Below are 19,233 nucleotides of genomic sequence, written 5' to 3'. Positions count from 1 at the left end.
TCAATAGGTCAGTACGCCAAGTCAAGAAGCAATCCGGTGTACAGTCTCTTTGCAGGCCTATCGTAGGGACACTCTGTGCCAATTGACGTCGCGTTATTGTGTCATCTTGCGGTATTCGGAAGAAAGGAAGGGCGACCAATTTTCTGGAGATGCAGATGGATATGGGTTCTGGGAGACGAATGGAGCGCCGACAGATGCGCTCACTAGTGGGTGTACAAGCATGTGACCTCAACATTCATCGGTCAGATTAAGGCCCATTGCAATCACCGAGGCAAAAAGGTGCAACTACCATAGCGGCCTGTATGCTCCGGCGGCGCATACTCATGTCCTTTGTCGACTATCTGGGGTTCCAGTGTAAGTTGGGGTGAGCTAGACGCCCTCGGACTCTTATGTACTTCAAATGTGAGAGAAGAAGGGGTGGTGAAAAAGACGTCTGAGCTTGTTCTGAATATCGCGAGAGAGAGGTACAGTCGCCCTCCAAACATCGGTTCAGCGGACGCACTCGCCATGAAAGAATACAAAGCTGCACAGACTAAATCGGATTTCTCTTCGCAGCCAAAAATAAGCAAAAGCCAGAGAGCGAGTAGAAGTGGAAGAGGTGCAAGCTTCTTGAACTCACCCAGTCGCCTGTCGTATCCTGGCGTACTCGTACCAGGTAACCGCCAGCCTTACGCGGCCTTATCCGCCACATCCGTCCCACAACTGTGGCTAACCAATCAGCCACACTGCGACTAGGATCATGACGTTTGAGCATGAGCGCTCAGTAAGGTTTACGCATGGGCGTGATAGCCATTCAAGTGTTTATAAGCACTCGAAAGCCCCGGAGATAGTTTCTGCGCAGGGTATCCGCTTACTACCATCAACTCGAGAGTCACACATTCCGTCGTGCGACACAGAACGCAAACAAACAGTCATCAACCCTCAGATATTGCGAGCGCATTACCAAGTACATCACCAAGGCGCGAGATAGAAACAAATCGCAAACATGATCAAAACACTACTTTTAATCCTTATTACAATCTTCAGTAAGCCCTCCACGCATCCAACTCTTCCGCGAAACCCCTACTAACAAATCCGCAGTTCCACCTGTTGGAGTCTTCCTCGTAGCAGGATGCGGCGCCGACTTCTTTATCAACCTGCTCCTCACGATCCTGGGCTACTTCCCCGGCCACATCCACGCTTTCTACATCGAATATGTGTACATAAAGCGACGCGACGAGATACGCGCTGGTATCTACGATGCGCGCCCTGCGCCGGGTGTTTACAGTCAGAAAGTGCAAAATGGAGGACATAAGACCATGCCTGTTGCGCCTGCGTCTGCCGGTGTCGAGGCGGGTTATGGGGGTGTACCGGCACAGCAGGGTTATGTGCAGGAGCAGCAGCAGGGATACGGGACAGTGCATTAGGCTGTGAACAAAAGGGTCGAGGCTTAACTTGGACGATGGAACATACGGAAATCGAGTCTGTGAGGAGGGGCCTGGGAGCATGTGTTAGGCATGCATGAATAGTGAGGAGAGGGCGTTCAGTGGACTTACCTTTGATTCTTGTGATACCAATACTTAGATATCCGAGTTCTTCGGAATACACCTTACTTATTTCTCATCACACTCATACTCCAAGTGACCATGTCTTGGGCATTGTTCGTAGTATTGTACATATATGTACAGTATGCTCGTCATGGTATCCTGATAACCCAGCTGCTTCTTTGTAACACACCCTTGCGAGTTTACCTCTTTTTGCCCCTGCCCTTCTTCTTGCCACCCATCATCGCCGCCGCAGCGCCAGCACCCTTCTTCTTCTGCCCCTCTGCCGTACCCAGCGCAGCCTTCTGTCTGAGGTACATCCTGACAACATTCTCCACGCTTCCCCTATCGTGCTTGACAGTCCTCATGTACGTCAATCTGGCGCGTCTTGCCCTCTTGGCAGCCCGCTGCACAACCTCGATTCCCTCTACCAATGGACTGTAGACCTTGTACCACATCTCTACACCCACACGAGTGAGCTGACCACGTAGAAGAATAGCAGTGTCGGTACCGCGGCGTCGGATGTTGATACACACACCAGCGAAAGGATCACCAGTGCGCTGGCGCACAAGTAGGATGTCGCCGACTCGCGCGCATTCTGGGTTGTCTTTTGCAAAGAGGCGGGTTCGTGCACCGGTGGGATCGAGAAGGCTTATTTGCGAGGCGTTCACCGCTGAGACAGGGTTGGGACAGGTTTTCTTAATGTTAAGGGCTTTGGGCCTGAGGACTGGGACGCCGAACTGGTGGCCTGTGGGATGGGGTTAGCAGTTTCCTCGTCTCGATAGGACTTTCATATGCAATTCAATCCTGCATTGCATACATTGACGTGACTGGATGAGAAAAGGGCTGTCGTACTCAATCGGTGGTCCACGCTCTTCTGCTTCATCACCGGCTGCCACTTGGAATCGATAGGCTTCTTCTGTTTCCGACGCTTAATTGTCACCAATTCTCCGTCTTTGAATTGACCATCTTCTCCATATGACGCTGGGTACAAGGCCCTGTGCAACCGTTGGCTCAGGTCTGGCTCTCGTGTTGATAATCGCTGTTCACGCTTGGCAGGCAATATGGGCGCCGTGGGCGCTGCATCGACAGCGACTGTCTCCGTGCTTGCAAATCGTTTACATCGTATGGCTCTGAAGGCGACACGCTGGGCTGTAGCCCGCGTGCAGGGTATGACGGCTGACATTGGCGGGCGTAGGTGGAGTAGTCGCCATGAAGTTCAGCTTCAGGAAATTCGAGGTTGCTTATGTCAGCATGCATCCATTCCGCATGTCCTGCGATTATCGATTTGCTTTCGTCTCACAACTACATTCTTCACTAGTAATCTTGCATCTTGTCCGGCCATTGTACGTATTCATGTATCATTTTCAACTTGATTATATGCCAGACCACCGTCGCAGAAAACCGACCGTAATCGGTGGTGAACGTGGCTTGCACGTCTTTATCGATTCTATGGAACAGTCATGGGCACATCTCCCTAGTGGAGTGGATTAAAAAGGAAATAACTTTTGAAAATGCAGATCACCGCCAACCCTGGTATACTGCAGCGCGTCCGCCCATGCTAAAAAAGGCAGCCCAAACACCATGCTTGCGCGAGGTCGAGCGAGAAAACCACGTGTGGTCAAAGATAACCAGATAGGCCCGCAGAAAGGCCCCGGGACTTCCGTCTCAGGCACCCCATAGCCATACAATGTACCGCTTTTCTACCCCGATACTCCAAAGGAAAAGTAAGGCCAGACGCCGTTGAGATGCTACCGTCCGACGCCGATGGAACTAAGCGGACATGTCGAACCGAAGGATTCAAAGTCGCGCCTGGTTGAGTTGCTCGCTTAGACCTAGGACAACGTTGGAATGCTGAAAGATTTCGCCCTGGAAGATGAAGCCAGCCGTCAGCAATTGATCTGTTCAAAGTCGATCTCGATCTCTCTCCTAGGCGTCTCTACCTCTTCCATCCATGTAAGGCCGTTGGCAGCCTCTTCTACCGGGAATACCTCCTGGGCGTACTCCTCCATGGAACGGTTTCCTTCCCACAGCTCAAGGGAGACCTTGGGAACATCCGGCTCAAGATCAGGTCCGAAGTATGGCGCGCCCTTCTCTCCCAACGTGTACTCCAGTGCGGAAAGGTGCTCCCGATAGCCTGTGGGTGTGGGCACGTTGATCACTATGGGGCCCCGCTTGTAGCGGACTGATCTTCGGAGACCGGTACTGAAAGCCTTGCAGACTTCTCGCGGGGTCATCGATGCAAACGCAAGAGGGATCCTAAATTAGTCAGTACGTAATCGAAAATTACACGTGCGCTTCAGCGTCTCTATAATGCAGGCACGTCAAAGCAGCACACGAGAAAACAGCAGAAAATTTGACAGTTGATGACCAGTGATACGACGCCAGCAGGTCGAACCACTGTGGAGACTGTCCGCATAATGCGGACCAGGATGTGCAAACGCAGAGTACGCTTACCGCTTGCCATTCCACTTTCGTGGACCTTCCTTAAAGAGTTGGTAAATAGCTGGTCCTATATCGTGTTCCGAGTCCAACCAGGGCAACGGCTGATCTGGGTGGAAAGGTGCTTGCCAAACAAAACTCCCATCGTACTGATGCTCCATGCGAAATAGCGGAAAATCGAGGCCGGTAAAGTTGTTGTGGTAGATGCCGCAGTAGACGAAAGTTGCCGGCAGGCCGATTTGGCGGATATACTGTTCGACTGTGAATTTTGGTGCCCATAGTGGTAGCGCTCTCCAGTTGTTGCCGAAGACAGAGTGGTCTGGCATGCTTGAATAGATGTAGTGTTGAATTCCGGCTTTCTTTGCGGCATCGGCAAGCGATCGACCAATAGCAACCTCGTCCCCCCAGTGTGTGGTATTTATGAATGCGCATTGCGCGCTCTTGAACAGATCGTCGAGAAATTTCTTGTCCTCTAGCGCACCAATGTAGACGGTAACATTGTCTAATTCACACAACTCCCGTGCAACTATTCCGTTCAGGTCTCGCATCTGCGCTCGAACTTGCCATCCTAGTGCGGCGGCCACGCGAATGAAGCTCGCCGATTGGCGGCCATTGCTGTTGATGGTAACGACGGTCCTTTGCATTCGTGTATCCTTGAAAGTGAAACTTGGGCAAAAAAAAAAAAGACGTGTTCTAGAGAATTTTTCTTAGGGTCCTTCAGAGGTTGCGACTTTCGGAAGGGTAGCCGTGGGTGTATATAAAATGCAGATAGAGCCAAGGCGCGAGGATACCGGGGAGTCGTCACCTGGGGCTCCGGAAAGTAGGCAGTAGCTCAAAGGCGGGTGAGGGTGAGATAAGGATTTGGTGTAAGGGTAGTCGTAACCTTGGGAGCGTTTCGGTTCGGCGGCGTCAGCGATGCCGGTTCGGCGGGCGGATAATAACGTGCTCGCAACACACAAAGGTGGTCAAGCCTTTGGTAGTGCGATCAATGGCAGGCACGTGAGGCGACCTATGCAGGGTTGTGCGGAGCTAGTCGTCGTGTTCTGAGGTTGAGGTTGCGGTCCGATTCATTTACCTTTGACGTAGACACACGCAATGCTTAAAGAGAAGAGCTACGGGTCAAAGACGCCGGCCGGAGAAACAGGAGAAGCTCAAAACTGAGCCTTTTTTTGTATGACATTACAGCCAAGTTTGGGCTCGTCATTTGCATTGCTGGGAAAAGCCTTACCTAATAGTCCACCCACAAGGGCGAATAGGCTCCGCTTGACATCGCGAACACCTGACCACGGCCAATACTTACCACAGTTGGCCAGCGCAATATGCCCGTAATGGTCCACTCTATTATTCGAGACTCTTAGAGTTGCTTTCCTGGGCGATTGCGGAGTTATCACGCAGAATCGCGTTTCGTTTTTCAACACGCTGTACTATGCATACACAAGCGAGCAACGTGCACTATCTTCAGACTGCAACGAGCTTGGTAGGCTAATTCACAGACGAGGGCTCCACATTGGAATCTGCTCGTAACGCAGAGAAATCAAAGAGGGGCAGTGTCTGCGAGTCGATGCGGGGGATACACTAAGTTCAGGGACCGCGAGTAACGGGAGTATGGAGCCGCCAGAAACAGCTGTGCTGTCCACGTTGCTTTGCTCGGAGCCATCCACCGTCACCTGTAGGGAACGTGCTAGCATCGACTTACTCCGAGTGTAAGGGCCATCACAGTGTCAGTTCTTGGCACAGAGATTTCTTTTACTAACTGAAACAAGCTCCCGAGGTCTCCATTCCTTTAGCGGGAGGCCCTGGTCTATGTACATCTTCAATCTATATGTAGACACGCACTTGAATAGCTTCCCCACACCAATAGCGGGCCTCTCTAGCAGGATGAGTTGTGTATACCTTCATGTCTACGTCGACCCTGACCAGACCAGCGTTACAGTACAACGGCTGTCAACCACCACCTGCTCATGTTGGCCGTAACATCCCGAGTGGGTTGCGCTCATTGATAGCAGCCGGGATATTTTCGCGTAACTCCAATGATTCACGCTCCTCGCCGCAATGTACGTCGGGCTGATCCCGGTGCGTCACCAGACTCTGGGGACCGACGTGCGATATATGGCGACATTTTGAGGCGCCACGCATTCATCAGAGAGACACACTCCGGTCGCTAGGCTGCAGCCAACGAGAAGCCACCATTGACCGTGCTCCCAGCAGTACTAAACGTGCTGCGCGCTTATCCAATCACACGAGCCCAAACTTCAGCGTTGCCGTCGCCCTCTGATGCATGCAGCTTTGCGGCACTGACTTCATCGCTGTGAAGATGAGCTCCTGCATCAATTAGTGTCTGTACGTGATCTGGTAAGCCAGCCGCTGCGGCCAAGAAGAGCGGGGTATTTCCTGATCGGTTTCGAAGATGCACGGAGGCGCCTTGGGCCAGGAAGTCTCGCAGAATCTCAACATTGGGGCTCGTTGCCGCAAGATGCTACATGGGCACGTCAGCAAGGAACGCAATCTCGCTCCGACGGAATAAAGTCGCTCCAGAACCGAATGCAGTGCAGTAATGGGCTGAAAGATAAGCGACTGCGTCTCACCGCACTACTGGGACACAACTGAGAGCTGTTTGGCTCTGTTCCTCTGGTGCCGACGGCATCTCGTGTCTTTATCTTGATAATGGTGTATGTGCTGCCAGTCTCGGACTGCTGCCAGCCATGCTGCAAACATTGTGCAACTCTTTCCGATACCGGTTCTTACATGATACAGGAATAATGAAAGTATCGAATTACATGCAGTTCTTGGAATGTAGAAGGAAGAATAGAGATAGGCATACGGATGCTGACTGGATGGAGCGGCACTTACTACGGGGCTGTTCATCTGATAATCGGCATCGTTGAGTAGCCATCGAGGCTCTCCTCGAATGATGTCTTTTGTCGCTTGCAGGTCGCCTTTTTGAACAGCATAGCCGAGCGCTGTGAGACTTGAGAGCTCAGGGGTAAGGACACCGCTCCTTGACGGGTGCTCGAAATGGGTGCGTGTGGTCTCAGTAAGCTCGCCACGTAGGGAAACAGACATGCGCTTCGCAACCTCTTCGGGTGTAGCATCCGGTAGTGCGAGGAGGTAGGCTAGTTTGGTGAGCGCTGCCTCTGAGGTTAGATCCTGGCCAAAGACAACGCCAGCACGACCAAGGAACGCCCCGGGTGCGTACAGGGCGCTGACACTACCACTTAAGCACTGAGTTACATTCACGATCACAATCCCCCTTTTTACCGCGTCCGCTAAGCATCGGGTCATTGCGCTGTCCGGTCCTCCTGGAGTATTTCCGGCTCCAAAGGTCTCCAGTACTAGCCCTTTCAGGCCTTCCAAACGCAGGACTGCATCTACCATCGCTGGCGTGATACCTGGGAACACGCGTAGGCAGGCTACATGTGCTGTATCTAGACTCGTCTGGATGGTAAAAGGTCTAAGGTCCACAGATCTATGGACGCGATGCCACAGGACATTGGTTTTGGTAGAGGATACAGTGGCCAGTGGTGGTAAGTTGGGGCTACCAAACGCATCAAAGTCTTCCGCGGATACTTTGGTGGCGCGATTCCCTCGGAATAGTTTGAAGTTGAAGAAAAGGCATACTTCTGGTATCATGAAGTGGCCGGCGATGATCAGAGAGTTCAACAGATTGTCTTGCGCATCGGTTTGCAAGTTCATCATTGGCGCTTGTGATCCAGTCAAAATCACGGGCTTCCCCAGGTTATGGAACATGAAACTCAACGCCGATGACGTGTAGGCGAGGGAGTCTGTACCATGTAATATAACAAAACCATCGAAGAGTTGGTAGTTTCGTTGGACCGTCCGCGCGATCTGATCCCAGCCATTGGAGTCGATAGAGCTACTATCGAGCAACTTCTCAAACTCAAGTACGCAGTATCGCACGCGGCGTTCATATGTGCTAACCGGGGTCCTGAGACTTTGGACGGCTTTGCGTGTGCCTTTGTCGTCAGTAACAATCTCCAAAGGCTCAGGGTAAGATCCATCGTTGAAGACCGGCCTAGGTGCAAGTCCAGCTTTGAGGAAGCCCCGTGCAGGTACCAGTCCGTCTGGAGATTTTCGCATGCATATTGTGCCACCTATTGAGGTCAGCACTTGATAGTTACATGTTGCTTTATTCGTGGATGTGTACCCGTTATGACGATCAATACCCGTGACTCCGGCAGTTGCAGTTCTGGATATTGGTCGTCCATCTTGTTCAAGCGCTAGGGGTTCTAGGTTGTTGCAGGGCTTATCTTGATCTAGCAGGAACCGGGTACAAGACTCTCCGTGGATGGGATTCAAGCTATTCGGTGCGAAAAAGTAACGTTGTGGTAGCTGGGCTCTGCCAATCGAGATTCGGTTCGACAGTGCAAGTGCCTTTGAAGTTTCGTCACCATTCGGTACCGCACAAAGCAAAAAAGATAAGAGCAACGCTGGAACGCAGTCTTGGCAAGATAGCGAGTAGCGTAGCGTAGCGCAACTCACTGACAGCGACTCTGACTATCGGATAAATCTTGACAATCGTTGTGATCCGTCTTCCCTTCCTCATCGGGCCGAACTAGCAGGCTCGACCATGACGACCCACATTTAGGCATTCTGTTACCCCTTCAAAACCGACTGTATTACCCCTTCGAAACTCGATTCTATTACCCCTACAAAACTGAAAATTTGCATCGTGAAGCATGGTCTGATCATGATCGCGTTGAGAAGGCCCGCAACTGCGTGGGAAGCATCGGCTTAAGACGCATGCAGTTACGTCACGAAAATAGGAAATTTCAGATGCGTGCAGCGATGCGTGTGAGCGCGGTTGGAAATAGTACCTACTGCACTACTTCTGGAGGTTGTTCCTGTCATTCCCGCACCTAGGCCAAATCGAGGCACAATATACGTGCACCTTCAAACCTCCCAGTACCTCTGCTCTGACCTAGATTCACGATGACCCCTTCGCAGCTTCCTTGGCCGCATTTGCACGCGCCTTCTCCAAAGACTTGACTTGTGCCCAATTCTTCCTCACCCACTCCAGAACAACGTCTTTGTTATCAGCTGTAACAAACTTTGACCAGATCAAAGGCTCGTCGAGGTTGGGCTCAGACGAAATGCGCGGCTGATCACCTTCGAACACAACCCATCGCTTCAAACCTTTCACAACGACAGCCAGAGAGTTGCTCTGTATGGGTACCGCGACTTTGACCTCCTTCCAGAGCTCTTCTTCCGCAGACTTGAGGTGATGCTCTAACATCATAGCTTCGTACTCTGCTTTCTTGTCGAAGACCGTGAGAGCAGCTTGCAGTACTTGCTGCCTAGTCCAGTCGCTTGTGGCACCTTTGTTGGAATGCGCAGGCATATAATCCTCTACAAATCGCTGATACATGGGTCGCTTCGCTTGACGGGCGCGATCGTTGTGTTTCTCGATACGACCCTCGAAGATCCTATGTGAAAAGAATCTCCCACTGGAAGCCCAGTCGAAGAGATCGTATTCATCTTTAAATCCAGCCCAGTATTTTGCGACGTCCATGCCATAGAATTCGATTGCCTTGTCAGGATCTCGTGTCAGAAATAACAAGGCTTTCTTCTTGTTGTATGGCTCAATCTCTGCTATCCGTACGTGCAGGCCCTGATCATTGCAGGTCAGACCTAGCGGACGATGAGAGACACCAATGATTTGCAAGAGATCGGAGTCGCCTTTCATGAAGCGTGTCCATTTGAAGAGCTCGGCACTTTCTGGGGTCTCATCTCCAACGGATAATTCGACGTCGACTTGTACATGTGCGTCTGGTAACTCTGGATGTGGTACTGCGTAGGAGGATGATCCACCACGCGGAAGATGAAGATCAGCTTGGAGGGTGCTCTGTATTACCGACCATATCCCGTCCTTTGTGTTTGGCGGTCGAATGCCCTCTACCAAGAAGTCAATATCGCCGTGGTCTGCTTTGGCTGGAGCATCGCGTGGGACAACAACGCGTTCGAACAGTGTCTCCAAAAGGCGTTGATAATGTGTAGAAAGGGTCTTGTATAGCGCTGGTTGTAAACGGGGAATCTTGACAGGCTTTCCTGGGTCTTTCGAAACGTTGGCGAATGCGAGACCTCCCATAACTGGTGGCTGTTGTGAAGACCGTTGTTGAAGAACGGGTAGAAGCGTATTTTGTGTTTCTTTCGTTGGAACGCTGGCTATCGTAACACACGGGTCGTTATTCAGCGCGTTGACGAATGAACCAGAAAGCGCAGGAGGGGGGTAGTTGCTGCCTATCATGAAAGTTCAAGTGTGCACCACGTGCAAAGTTGAAGCGGAGCGACAGTAAGTCGTCTATGACTCCTGGAGTCGACCTCGGTAGCCTGTTGCCTTTCAAGGCTCTGATCATGTCGACCACTCTAGAAAGATTCTGATCATGGCTTCACAATTCAAATCTCCCACATTGCTGGTATTGAAATGATGTGTCTCGGGTATGGATCGTCTACATCTAAATGGGTGGAGATGATAGAACGAACGTGCACGTGGGGCGGGATACCTCCGCCTTTTTAAGTGGAGCCAGTGACGCGCGAACATCCCTGCAGCGGTTCGGAAATTTTGAGAGAAATGCTCACAGCTGAGCTTTCCACCATTTTACACCTATCTTGGATCTGAAATGTCTGATTGTTGCTCACCTGGCGGCCACTGCTCCCATACTATGGACACCAAAATGACTGAAGAATTCACTGCTCGTTTTGAGGAGCTTTCGGCTCTTGAGCATGAATTCGAAGACGTCGAGGAAGAGATCAGTAAGTCGCAGCTCCATTGTCACAATACCAATCGTGCACGCAGCTCCAAAGGTGCCGAGTGCGCGCTCACACAGCCTGTGTCCGCGATAGCCTGCGCCCATGTGGTCTCTCAAATAAAAGGCATCACATTGCTAACACGATTACAGTCCGCCAAGCTGAAGCTCTCCAAAGTTCTCTTTACAAGAAGCGCGCCGAATTTGTTACAAAAATCCCACACTTTTGGTCACTTGTCTTCGAGCAAGCGCCTCCCGAGATCGACAATTTTATCCAACCCACCGATTCCAAGGTTTTCGCAGAGTGCCTCGAGACCTTCGAGGTGTCACGATTCGAGCTCAACGACCCTAATGGCTCCCCGCGCAGCTTTTCGCTCAAGTTCGGTTTCAGCGAAAACGAGTACTTCGAAGACAAGGTACTAGAGAAGAAGTTTTGGTTCAGGAAGACGAAGGACTGGCAAGGCCTTGTCTCCGAGCCCGTCAAGATCAACTGGAAGAAGGACAAGGACCTCACCGGTGGTCTGACAGACGCGGCATACAAGCTTGGCGAGATGAGAAAGAAGATGGCAACCGACACTGCCAATGGCGCTGCCAGGAAGGAGGAAACCAAGACCAAGGAGTACAAGAACTTAGCAAAGAAGATTGAAACAGCTACAGATGCCTCAGTAAGCTTCTTTGGCCTTTTCTCTTTCGTATCAGGGTACCGATGGGTAAGCGCCGAAGAGTCAGCACAGGCTTCCAAGGAGGAGAAGGAAAGATTTGAGAAGATCAAGCGTGGAGAGAAGGTTGATGAGGAGGATGACGATGAAGATGAGGAAGATCCGCAAGACTACCAGGAGATCGAGGTCTTCCCAGGTGGTGATGAGGTTGCTACTATCATTGCCGAAGACATGTGGCAAAACGCCATCAAGTACTACAGTACGTCGCGTGCATCCGGCCGCTCCTTGTCTATCGCTAACAAATCACAGAGGGCACCTTTGACGAGGACGAAGACGATGAAGACCTCTCAGATCTTGATGTTATGGATGCCAGCGACGATGATGACGATGACGATGACCAAGAACCAGTCGATATCCGCGCGTTGGTGGGCAAGGGTCGCAAGTCAGGTCAGGAACCGCCTTCGAAAAAGCAGCGCAAGGCTTAAGCATTATTACTACGAAGACATCCTCACATAGGATTATTTGTCCTTGTCACTTGGACGGCGCAGACTTTATACCCGGCGAACATCGTGAGATCTCGTCTAAATCTCTTTGATGTAGCGATGAACTCAATGAATCCACTTGGTCGAAACCGAGCACGACATACCTCAGGCGCGACTGTCGCGCCTGAGTATAACGAATCAAAATACTAGTCTTTTACATCTTTGATATTTGTGTTGCCAACTAGCGATACCGCCTTTTGTCAAACTGCGTTTGTTGATTCCGCAATTTTCTGCATCATCTTCTTCACCGATACTCTGGCCAAGCGACGGTCGACGGACCGCCGATGCCATCCGATCTCCTTGTGACCGTTCACCTTGCCGTCTAGGTACACAGCTTCGCACGATGTTTCTTGGGGGACCCAACAATTAGTTAAGATGGTCGCTACTTTCCCCGCAATAGCTCCGCGCATGGCTTCGAGAAGCTTTGCCTCCACCAATCATTTTACTGCAATCTCGTTCTATGCCTTTTTCGGCACGGAATGCACGCCGGTTCTTCCGTCGACCTGTCCGTTGATGACGTCTCCAAGCTTCGAGTGAACCCTTATGCACGAGGGTTCTATACCGCGGCGAAGCTTGGAGCTTACCTTAGCTCGTTGCGATTGACCAACGATTGCCTTTGCTAGCTTCCGCAACCCAGTACATCGGACGTACGAGGATCTTTTTGAGCATCTTCTTGAGGGGTTCCATGCACGCCGAGCTCAAATTTCCGGGTAATCTCCTTTTACCTAGAAGAATGGTGCCCAAAAGGTCTATGTTAGCGCGGAGCTCTATGAAACTATCCGGTATGACACGGATGGGTCTCGTTGAGGTACTTGCCTTAAGTATTCTCTGACCCGTACTGTATATTGGAACATCACTTCTCTCATTCGAGTCTGAATACTCAAGATGGATCAACTACTGCCATTATTCAGCCTTCTTGTGCTTTCTACACCGGTTGCTGCTCAGAGTAATGGAACAGCTACTATTTCCTATGCTCTACCTTCGGGCTACACAACTGCAAGCTTCAACGCCTCTGCACAACCTACTGCCTACAACCGCACCGATTTCTCGCCCAATGCCCTCGCATCTCTCTGGGACATGGTAGGTCCCATTGTAACAGGCCCTATCACCACCACTGTTACTCCAACTCCAGAACCAACGGCGTACCCACAGCCAGACCCCCAATACTACCACGCTCTTGTAGGTAGTGGATATCCCGAAGCACAGGGCTTGAAGCTTCCCAAAAATTTCCAATGGGGTTTCAGCTCTTCCGCGTATCAGATTGAGGGTGCGGCCAAGGACGAAGGCAAAGGACCCAGTATCTGGGATTTGTTGGCACACCGAGTGCCGAACTTTGTCGCTGATAACACGACTGGTGATGTCGTTGATCAGCATTACTACCTGTACAAACAGGACTTTGCCAGATTAGCAAGTCTAGGAATCAAAGCCTTCAGTCCCAGCTTTTCCTGGCCGCGCTTCTTCCCGTTTGGCCACGGTCCAGTCAATGAAGAAGCCATCGCGCACTACGATGATGTGATCGCAACCATGCATGAGAATGGCAAGTTGCGACTGTACGAAATGCATTTGAGACATATACTGACTTTGTACCTCCACATCTGCAGGTATCCACCCCGCTGTCACACTCTTTCACTGGGATACTCCACTCGCCATCTTCAATGAATACGGTGCTTGGACCGATCGCCGTGTAGTCGATGACTTCTTCAACTATGCCAAGTTTGTCATTACACGATATGACGCGTATGTCGACGAGTGGTTTACAATCAACGAGCCCCAGTATTGTAACTGGCAATACGCGGGTTACCCGGCAGGCAAATACTATCCCGCACCAAACGGTGTCACCGGTGGCAACGAAGCCCGGTTCCTGTGTGGCCACCACACTCTGCTCGCGCACGCAAAGGTGTCCAAGTGGTATCATGAAGAGTTTAAAGGACGTGGCCGCATTACCTTTAAGAACAGCGGAAACTACTTCGAAGCCAACAGCACGAAGCCAGAAGACGAAGTCGCACGCCAAAGAAACTTTGACTTCAGCATTGGCTGGTTTGGTGGGCCATGGACGGATGGTGATTACCCGCAGTCGCTTAAAGACACACTTGGCGACCTCTTGCCTGAGTTCACACAAGAGGAGAAAGACATGATCAAAGGATCGTGCGACTTTTACGCCATCGACCCTTACTCCAGTTTCCTAGCTTTCGAGGTTGATGGCGGCCTGGAATCGTGCACGAGCAACCGCTCACACCCAGCCTTCCCCGACTGTGCTGGCTCAGCAAGTGCAGCCCCTAACGGGTTTCCCATTGGTCCTGCCGCTGACCCAGCCATGTCTTGGTTCTACTCGGCACCTGCCGGCGTGCGTCGCTACCTGAAGCACATCACCCAGGTCCTCTTCCCTTCGATTCCCGACATCGTTGTCAGCGAATTTGGTTTCGCCGAGCCTTTCGAAGGACAGTGGTCAAACCTGAACTCAGCGCTCTGGGACCTGAAGAGAGCAGATTACTTCCAGCAATACCTAGACAATATCCTGCTGTCGATTCACGAGGATGGCGTTAACGTGACTGGAGCGTGGGGATGGTCCATTCTGGACAATTTCGAGTGGGCGCTTGGTACGTCGGTTAGGTTCGGAGTGCAGTACGTTAACTATACGAGTCTGGAGAGGACGCCCAAGGCTAGTTTGTTCCAGTTCTTGAACTGGTTCAAGGAGCATGAGGCGGGTGAGAATGCGACGATGAAGATGTAGATGAGAATTAGAGTGATTGTAGGCGTACAACGAACCATGGAGTACAACAAGAATTACTACAAACATGCCATTATAGAAACACGCATGGAGTGTTGAGTGTATTAAAAGGTTGCGGTTGATTGAACGGCAGAGTGCAGGCTACGCTGGATCTCGTTGGTGGGTCAGCATAACAGCGCGTACCTTGTTTCACATGACGTGTTTGCTTGGCCGTATTCGCAAGAAGTCGTCTTGAGGTGTAGAAATCGCGCTCCAGCCGCGATGTACTGGTGGGCAGTGCCATGTCCATGGTGTGGGTGTTAGCTTCCTTTCTTATCGCGCGATTAGGTCCCTTGTGACAAGAACGGATCCACCCGAGCATCTTGGACGCATGCCTGCATTTGACCGTTTCATACAGGAGCTTGTAGGCCTGTTTCCTTGAACTGACTCAACTGTAAACGTTTCTGCCTTGAATGTGCCCGGATTCTGTTTCTACTGCAGTGTAGGGTGACCTATTACACATCGCGGCTGCCACTTGGCACATGAGCTTAACGCATCCGGTTGCGCCTAGGTCCCCAGCTACGGAACCTCGACAAACTATCTTACCACCACCAAGGCGACGGCTAGAGGCTTCTACAGCTTCTACACGGCCACGTATCAGCACTTCTCCTGTCAGCACAGCTCAAGCAGTTGTGTCGCCATCAAGGGTTCAAGACGCCGACGACGGTACCGTCATCTCTCGGCTCGTGACATCTCCAGCTGCTCCAAACCCCCGAGCTCACCTCCGCAACCTCACTAGCTCTCCGCGGCCTACAACAACTCCACGCGCACTACACCACAGTGTCTTCCTTCGAAACTACCTATGCCATCTACCTAATCCCGAACACAACGCCCTGTTAGGCACAGCGCTGCCACCAATCCATACCCGCGTCATCTGCGGGTAACCAGACCCAGCGTTCGTCCTGGCAGACGAAACCGCCCCAAACTCTCCCTCCCCAATCGCCTCCGACCACCCATCCACCCCGAACTCTCCCGCTTCTCTTTCCCCAGTACTCTCTGCCCCCTCCAACCAAGCCGTGCCCGCCACTCGATCCTCCTACCAAACGCACGCCACTATCCTGCCGTCCGAACACACTACAGCCGGGAAGCGCAGGCACAGCTTCTCTGATAGTGACGAAGCCGAACAGGAGCCTCTGACTAGCGGAATCAGAGGCAGGTTAACCCGTCACATCTCGAAGCGCAGGCGCAGACAAGACGGGAAGATGCGCCTTGATAACGACCACTCCAAATCATCACAATCACCATCGCGGAACTTTGCAAACGGATCATCACAGTCATCAGGGCCTAGGTCACCCCCGAGCAAGGGCGCGAATGGGAGTACGCACAGCAGGAACGAGAGCAATGGCTCATACACGAACGGAGGGCCGGTAGCGAATGGCGGGACGGTACCTACAACTTTCTTTGGCCATGACAGGGAAGAAGTGACGCGGATACTGATACAGAGCCTGACGGACTTGGGATACCACAGTGCTGCGGGCGCATTGTGCAAGGAGAGTGGCTTTCAGCTCGAAGGGCCGACGGTTGCGGCATTCCGAACCTCGGTATTGAACGGCGATTGGGAAGAAGCCGAGGAGTTATTATTTGGGTCAAATACGTATGATACTGGGGGAAGTGTTGGTCTGGACGCCCCCTACGGAAAGCCATGGGGCAAGTCAAGTTCACGGCCAAACTCGCAGCGTTCTGCAGGCTTGACCCTAGCCGAGAGCGCAAACCGCGAGGTTATGCTGTTCTGTTTGAAGCAGCAAAAGTATCTGGAGTTACTTGAGCGGAGAGATCTGAGCAAAGCGCTTGCCGTACTTCGACAAGAACTGACACCGCTTCGTCAAGACGTAGGGAGGTTACATGCACTTTCAGCGTAAGTTCATATCCCCATGACCACGCACCACTCAGCTAATGCTTCATAGACTCATGATGTGCCAGTCTGCCGAAGACCTCAGGAACCAAGCTCAATGGGACGGTGCTCGTGGCGACTCGCGGATGCATCTGCTCTCTGATCTCTCAAGTAAGCAATACATAACACATTTCGGAGAGTTCCACTAACGTGCATAAGAATCCATATCACCAAGTATCATGATCCCGGAACACCGGTTATCCGTTCTGCTAGACGAGGTAAAGGACAGCTGGATTGGAAACTGTCTGTATCACAACACAGCCGCATCACCCTCTCTTTACCTGGACCACAACTGCGAAAGAGATGACTTCCCAACAAAGGCTGTACTTGACTTGAGGCATCACAAGGATGAGGTGTGGTTCTTGCAGTACTCACATGACGGCACCAAACTCGCATCAACAAGCAAGGATACGACAATCATCATTTACGAAACCAATACGTACAAAGTGTTACATCAGCTTGATGAACACCGGGAATCTGGTGTCACCCACCTTGCTTGGAGTCCCGATGACACAAAGATTGTAACATGCTGTTCACAACCAGAGAACTCTGCACGGATATGGGATGTCAAGGTACGATAAACAAAGCTGTTCGAGAATGTTGACTAACTTTAGCAGACTGGCGTATGTATACAATGTATCAGCGACTTCACTTACCCATGCACGACAGCTACTTGGGATCCTTCCGGCACACGGGTCATTATCGGATCACAAGATGATAGTATGGGCTGCGGAGTCTGGGATCTCGACGGCCAACTCAAGCACAACTTCTGCGATGAAGGAAAGCTCCGGGCGAACGACCTTGCAATGTCCCCCGACGGCCAGCGATTAGTCGTTATAACCGAAAGCTCCATCGTTGTGTTTGACTTTGCCAGTTACGAAAAGATTGCGGAATTCCAGCTCGACGATGTCAAGTTGACTAGTGTCATGATTAGCCAAGATTCGCGGCATATGCTAGTCAGCATGAGCCCCGATCAGATCAAGCTTATGGAGATTGATACTGGTGACGTGGTTCAACGCTTCGAGGCACATGCTCAGAAGCAATTCATCATCCGATCAGCATTTGGCGGCGCCAACGAAAACTTTGTAGTTAGCGGCAGCGAAGGTATGTCTGCATAGTTTGATGTCCCATGATTCAATCACTAATTTCTGTTGGCAGACTCACGAATATATATATGGCGCTCCAATGGCCTTCTCATCGAAGTTCTCGATGCACATCCCGGCTGCGTCAATAGCGTAGCTTGGCACCCCAAGGATCCCACTACATTCGCCTCAGCTGGTGATGATATGCGAGTAAAGATCTGGAAACCAGCCTCGGCGTCCCCAATGCCATCGGGCAGTGGATCGAGTAACGGTTACGGAAGATAGAACTGGCCAATAGCTTGACGTGGTACGCATATACGGTTTCATGAGTGATTGGTGGATGATGGCCTGTACGATGGAAAGTTGTGTGTTCTGTTGCATTGACTTTGGCGTCAGATTGTGCATGGTTCATATAAGGGCTGACTGCATGGCTTGTTTTTGGGTATGTGGGTTCTGTGTAGCATTTGTCGGATCACTCGTGCTCGTGTTCTCCCCTTCGGTATGATGTACGTTGTTATTATTTAGACACTATATGTAGTAAATCATATGTTCTTGACTGGAGAGCTCGCCATGTACTTGCGCTTGCCTGCGATTGATCAACACTTCACAGTCTTTCTATAACATCCACATCTCTTTACTTGAGTCTTTGTACCCCCAGTATCTCTTAATGTTTTTATCATAATACTTTGATTCTTCCATTTCCTCACATCCCCAGCTCGCTCCTCTCAATCACGCCTTCCCTCTCCTTTTGATACCTCGCCCACATTGTCCCGACCAGTGCATAGTCCCCCATCCCATCGGCCTCGCGCTCCCATACCCAACTCTGTTGACCACCTTCGTTCATTTGTAGTGATCGTCTCGCAACCCTCTTCTCACCCACCCACAGCTCTTCCAGCGACCCTAAACCACCAAAAGCCAACCTAGCAACCTCATTCTCAGCTGCCACCCTCCTCTTCTCATTCCCTTCCCATAACGCCCGTCTTGCTTCCTCAGTCTTACATTCCATAACAGCTCGTTTCCACACTCCCCGATATCCCATGTCTAGATATTCAATCTTGCTGATTTGTAGCGTCTTTAGATGTGTCAAGCCTTGGCCTAGGATACGCATAATGGACGCGATGTCGGCTCGGTAGCAGTACGATTCACTGCGTAGGATGAGATGGTGGAGGTGCGGGAATGTAGTCGTAAGGAATGTCAGTTCAGCCAAAGACCAGGCAGCACTCCCATCGAAACTTTTCAGTCCCTTTACGGCCTTGAGAAGCGAGCCATCATCGTCGTCCCGCGAACTTAGGGACGGCATGGTCTCAAACAGACTCTTTAACTCGGTATACTTCTCCATCGCACAGTCCTCCCCATCCCCTTTACCTTTCAGAACCAAAGTCTTCAAATCAGGACAGTAATTGGCTAAGAACGCAGCACTGCTATTCACAACCAATGACTCTACTCCCCTTAGATCAAATAACCCCTCATCGGACCCAGAACGTAATAAGTCAGAGTCGCTAAATGCAGCAGAAAAAATATCCAAACTCCGACTCATCATCTTCACCTCCAATCTCTTTAACC

General features: G+C 51.3%; 8 protein-coding genes across 8 annotated transcripts; 4 read left to right on the top strand and 4 right to left on the bottom strand.

Annotated features, from left to right (window-relative positions):
- Window positions 1-985: 985 nt before the first annotated feature.
- Window positions 986-1,406, top strand: ALTATR162_LOCUS5892 (uncharacterized protein; the record flags this gene model as incomplete). The annotated part of the gene is made up of 2 exons (XM_043313512.1): window positions 986-1,025; window positions 1,081-1,406. 2 exons carry the CDS (start codon window positions 986-988, stop codon window positions 1,404-1,406), a joined length of 366 nt encoding a protein of 121 aa, XP_043169447.1.
- Window positions 1,407-1,726: 320 nt separating this feature from the next.
- ALTATR162_LOCUS5891 (uncharacterized protein) lies at window positions 1,727-2,709 on the bottom strand (the record flags this gene model as incomplete). The annotated part of the gene is made up of 2 exons (XM_043313511.1): window positions 1,727-2,271; window positions 2,379-2,709. 2 exons carry the CDS (start codon window positions 2,707-2,709, stop codon window positions 1,727-1,729), a joined length of 876 nt encoding a protein of 291 aa, XP_043169446.1.
- Window positions 2,710-3,412: 703 nt separating this feature from the next.
- ALTATR162_LOCUS5890 (uncharacterized protein) lies at window positions 3,413-8,191 on the bottom strand (the record flags this gene model as incomplete). Its single annotated transcript, XM_043313510.1, has 4 exons — window positions 3,413-3,782; window positions 3,981-4,618; window positions 6,816-8,077; window positions 8,131-8,191. 4 exons carry the CDS (start codon window positions 8,189-8,191, stop codon window positions 3,413-3,415), a joined length of 2,331 nt encoding a protein of 776 aa, XP_043169445.1.
- A 719-nt stretch (window positions 8,192-8,910) lies between these two features.
- On the bottom strand, window positions 8,911-10,071 carry ALTATR162_LOCUS5889 (uncharacterized protein; the record flags this gene model as incomplete). The annotated part of the gene is made up of 1 exon (XM_043313509.1): window positions 8,911-10,071. The coding sequence occupies one exon, from the start codon at window positions 10,069-10,071 to the stop codon at window positions 8,911-8,913; it is 1,161 nt and encodes a 386-aa protein (XP_043169444.1).
- Window positions 10,072-10,657: 586 nt separating this feature from the next.
- ALTATR162_LOCUS5888 (uncharacterized protein) lies at window positions 10,658-11,873 on the top strand (the record flags this gene model as incomplete). The annotated part of the gene is made up of 3 exons (XM_043313508.1): window positions 10,658-10,736; window positions 10,883-11,647; window positions 11,698-11,873. 3 exons carry the CDS (start codon window positions 10,658-10,660, stop codon window positions 11,871-11,873), a joined length of 1,020 nt encoding a protein of 339 aa, XP_043169443.1.
- A 942-nt stretch (window positions 11,874-12,815) lies between these two features.
- On the top strand, window positions 12,816-14,661 carry ALTATR162_LOCUS5887 (uncharacterized protein; the record flags this gene model as incomplete). The annotated part of the gene is made up of 2 exons (XM_043313507.1): window positions 12,816-13,404; window positions 13,532-14,661. The coding sequence occupies 2 exons, from the start codon at window positions 12,816-12,818 to the stop codon at window positions 14,659-14,661; spliced, it is 1,719 nt and encodes a 572-aa protein (XP_043169442.1).
- Window positions 14,662-15,899: 1,238 nt separating this feature from the next.
- Window positions 15,900-17,955, top strand: ALTATR162_LOCUS5886 (uncharacterized protein; the record flags this gene model as incomplete). The annotated part of the gene is made up of 5 exons (XM_043313506.1): window positions 15,900-16,552; window positions 16,602-16,699; window positions 16,748-17,160; window positions 17,206-17,692; window positions 17,747-17,955. The coding sequence occupies 5 exons, from the start codon at window positions 15,900-15,902 to the stop codon at window positions 17,953-17,955; spliced, it is 1,860 nt and encodes a 619-aa protein (XP_043169441.1).
- A 418-nt stretch (window positions 17,956-18,373) lies between these two features.
- On the bottom strand, window positions 18,374-18,970 carry ALTATR162_LOCUS5885 (uncharacterized protein; the record flags this gene model as incomplete). Its single annotated transcript, XM_043313505.1, has 1 exon — window positions 18,374-18,970. One exon carries the CDS (start codon window positions 18,968-18,970, stop codon window positions 18,374-18,376), a length of 597 nt encoding a protein of 198 aa, XP_043169440.1.
- Between the last annotated feature and the right edge of the window lie 263 nt (window positions 18,971-19,233).

The sequence above is a fragment of the Alternaria atra genome, assembly GCF_907166805.1.
Source record: "Alternaria atra isolate CS162 genome assembly, contig: 25, whole genome shotgun sequence".
NCBI classification, from domain to species: domain Eukaryota; kingdom Fungi; phylum Ascomycota; class Dothideomycetes; order Pleosporales; family Pleosporaceae; genus Alternaria; species Alternaria atra.
This window is presented reverse-complemented; position numbering and strand designations above follow the sequence as displayed.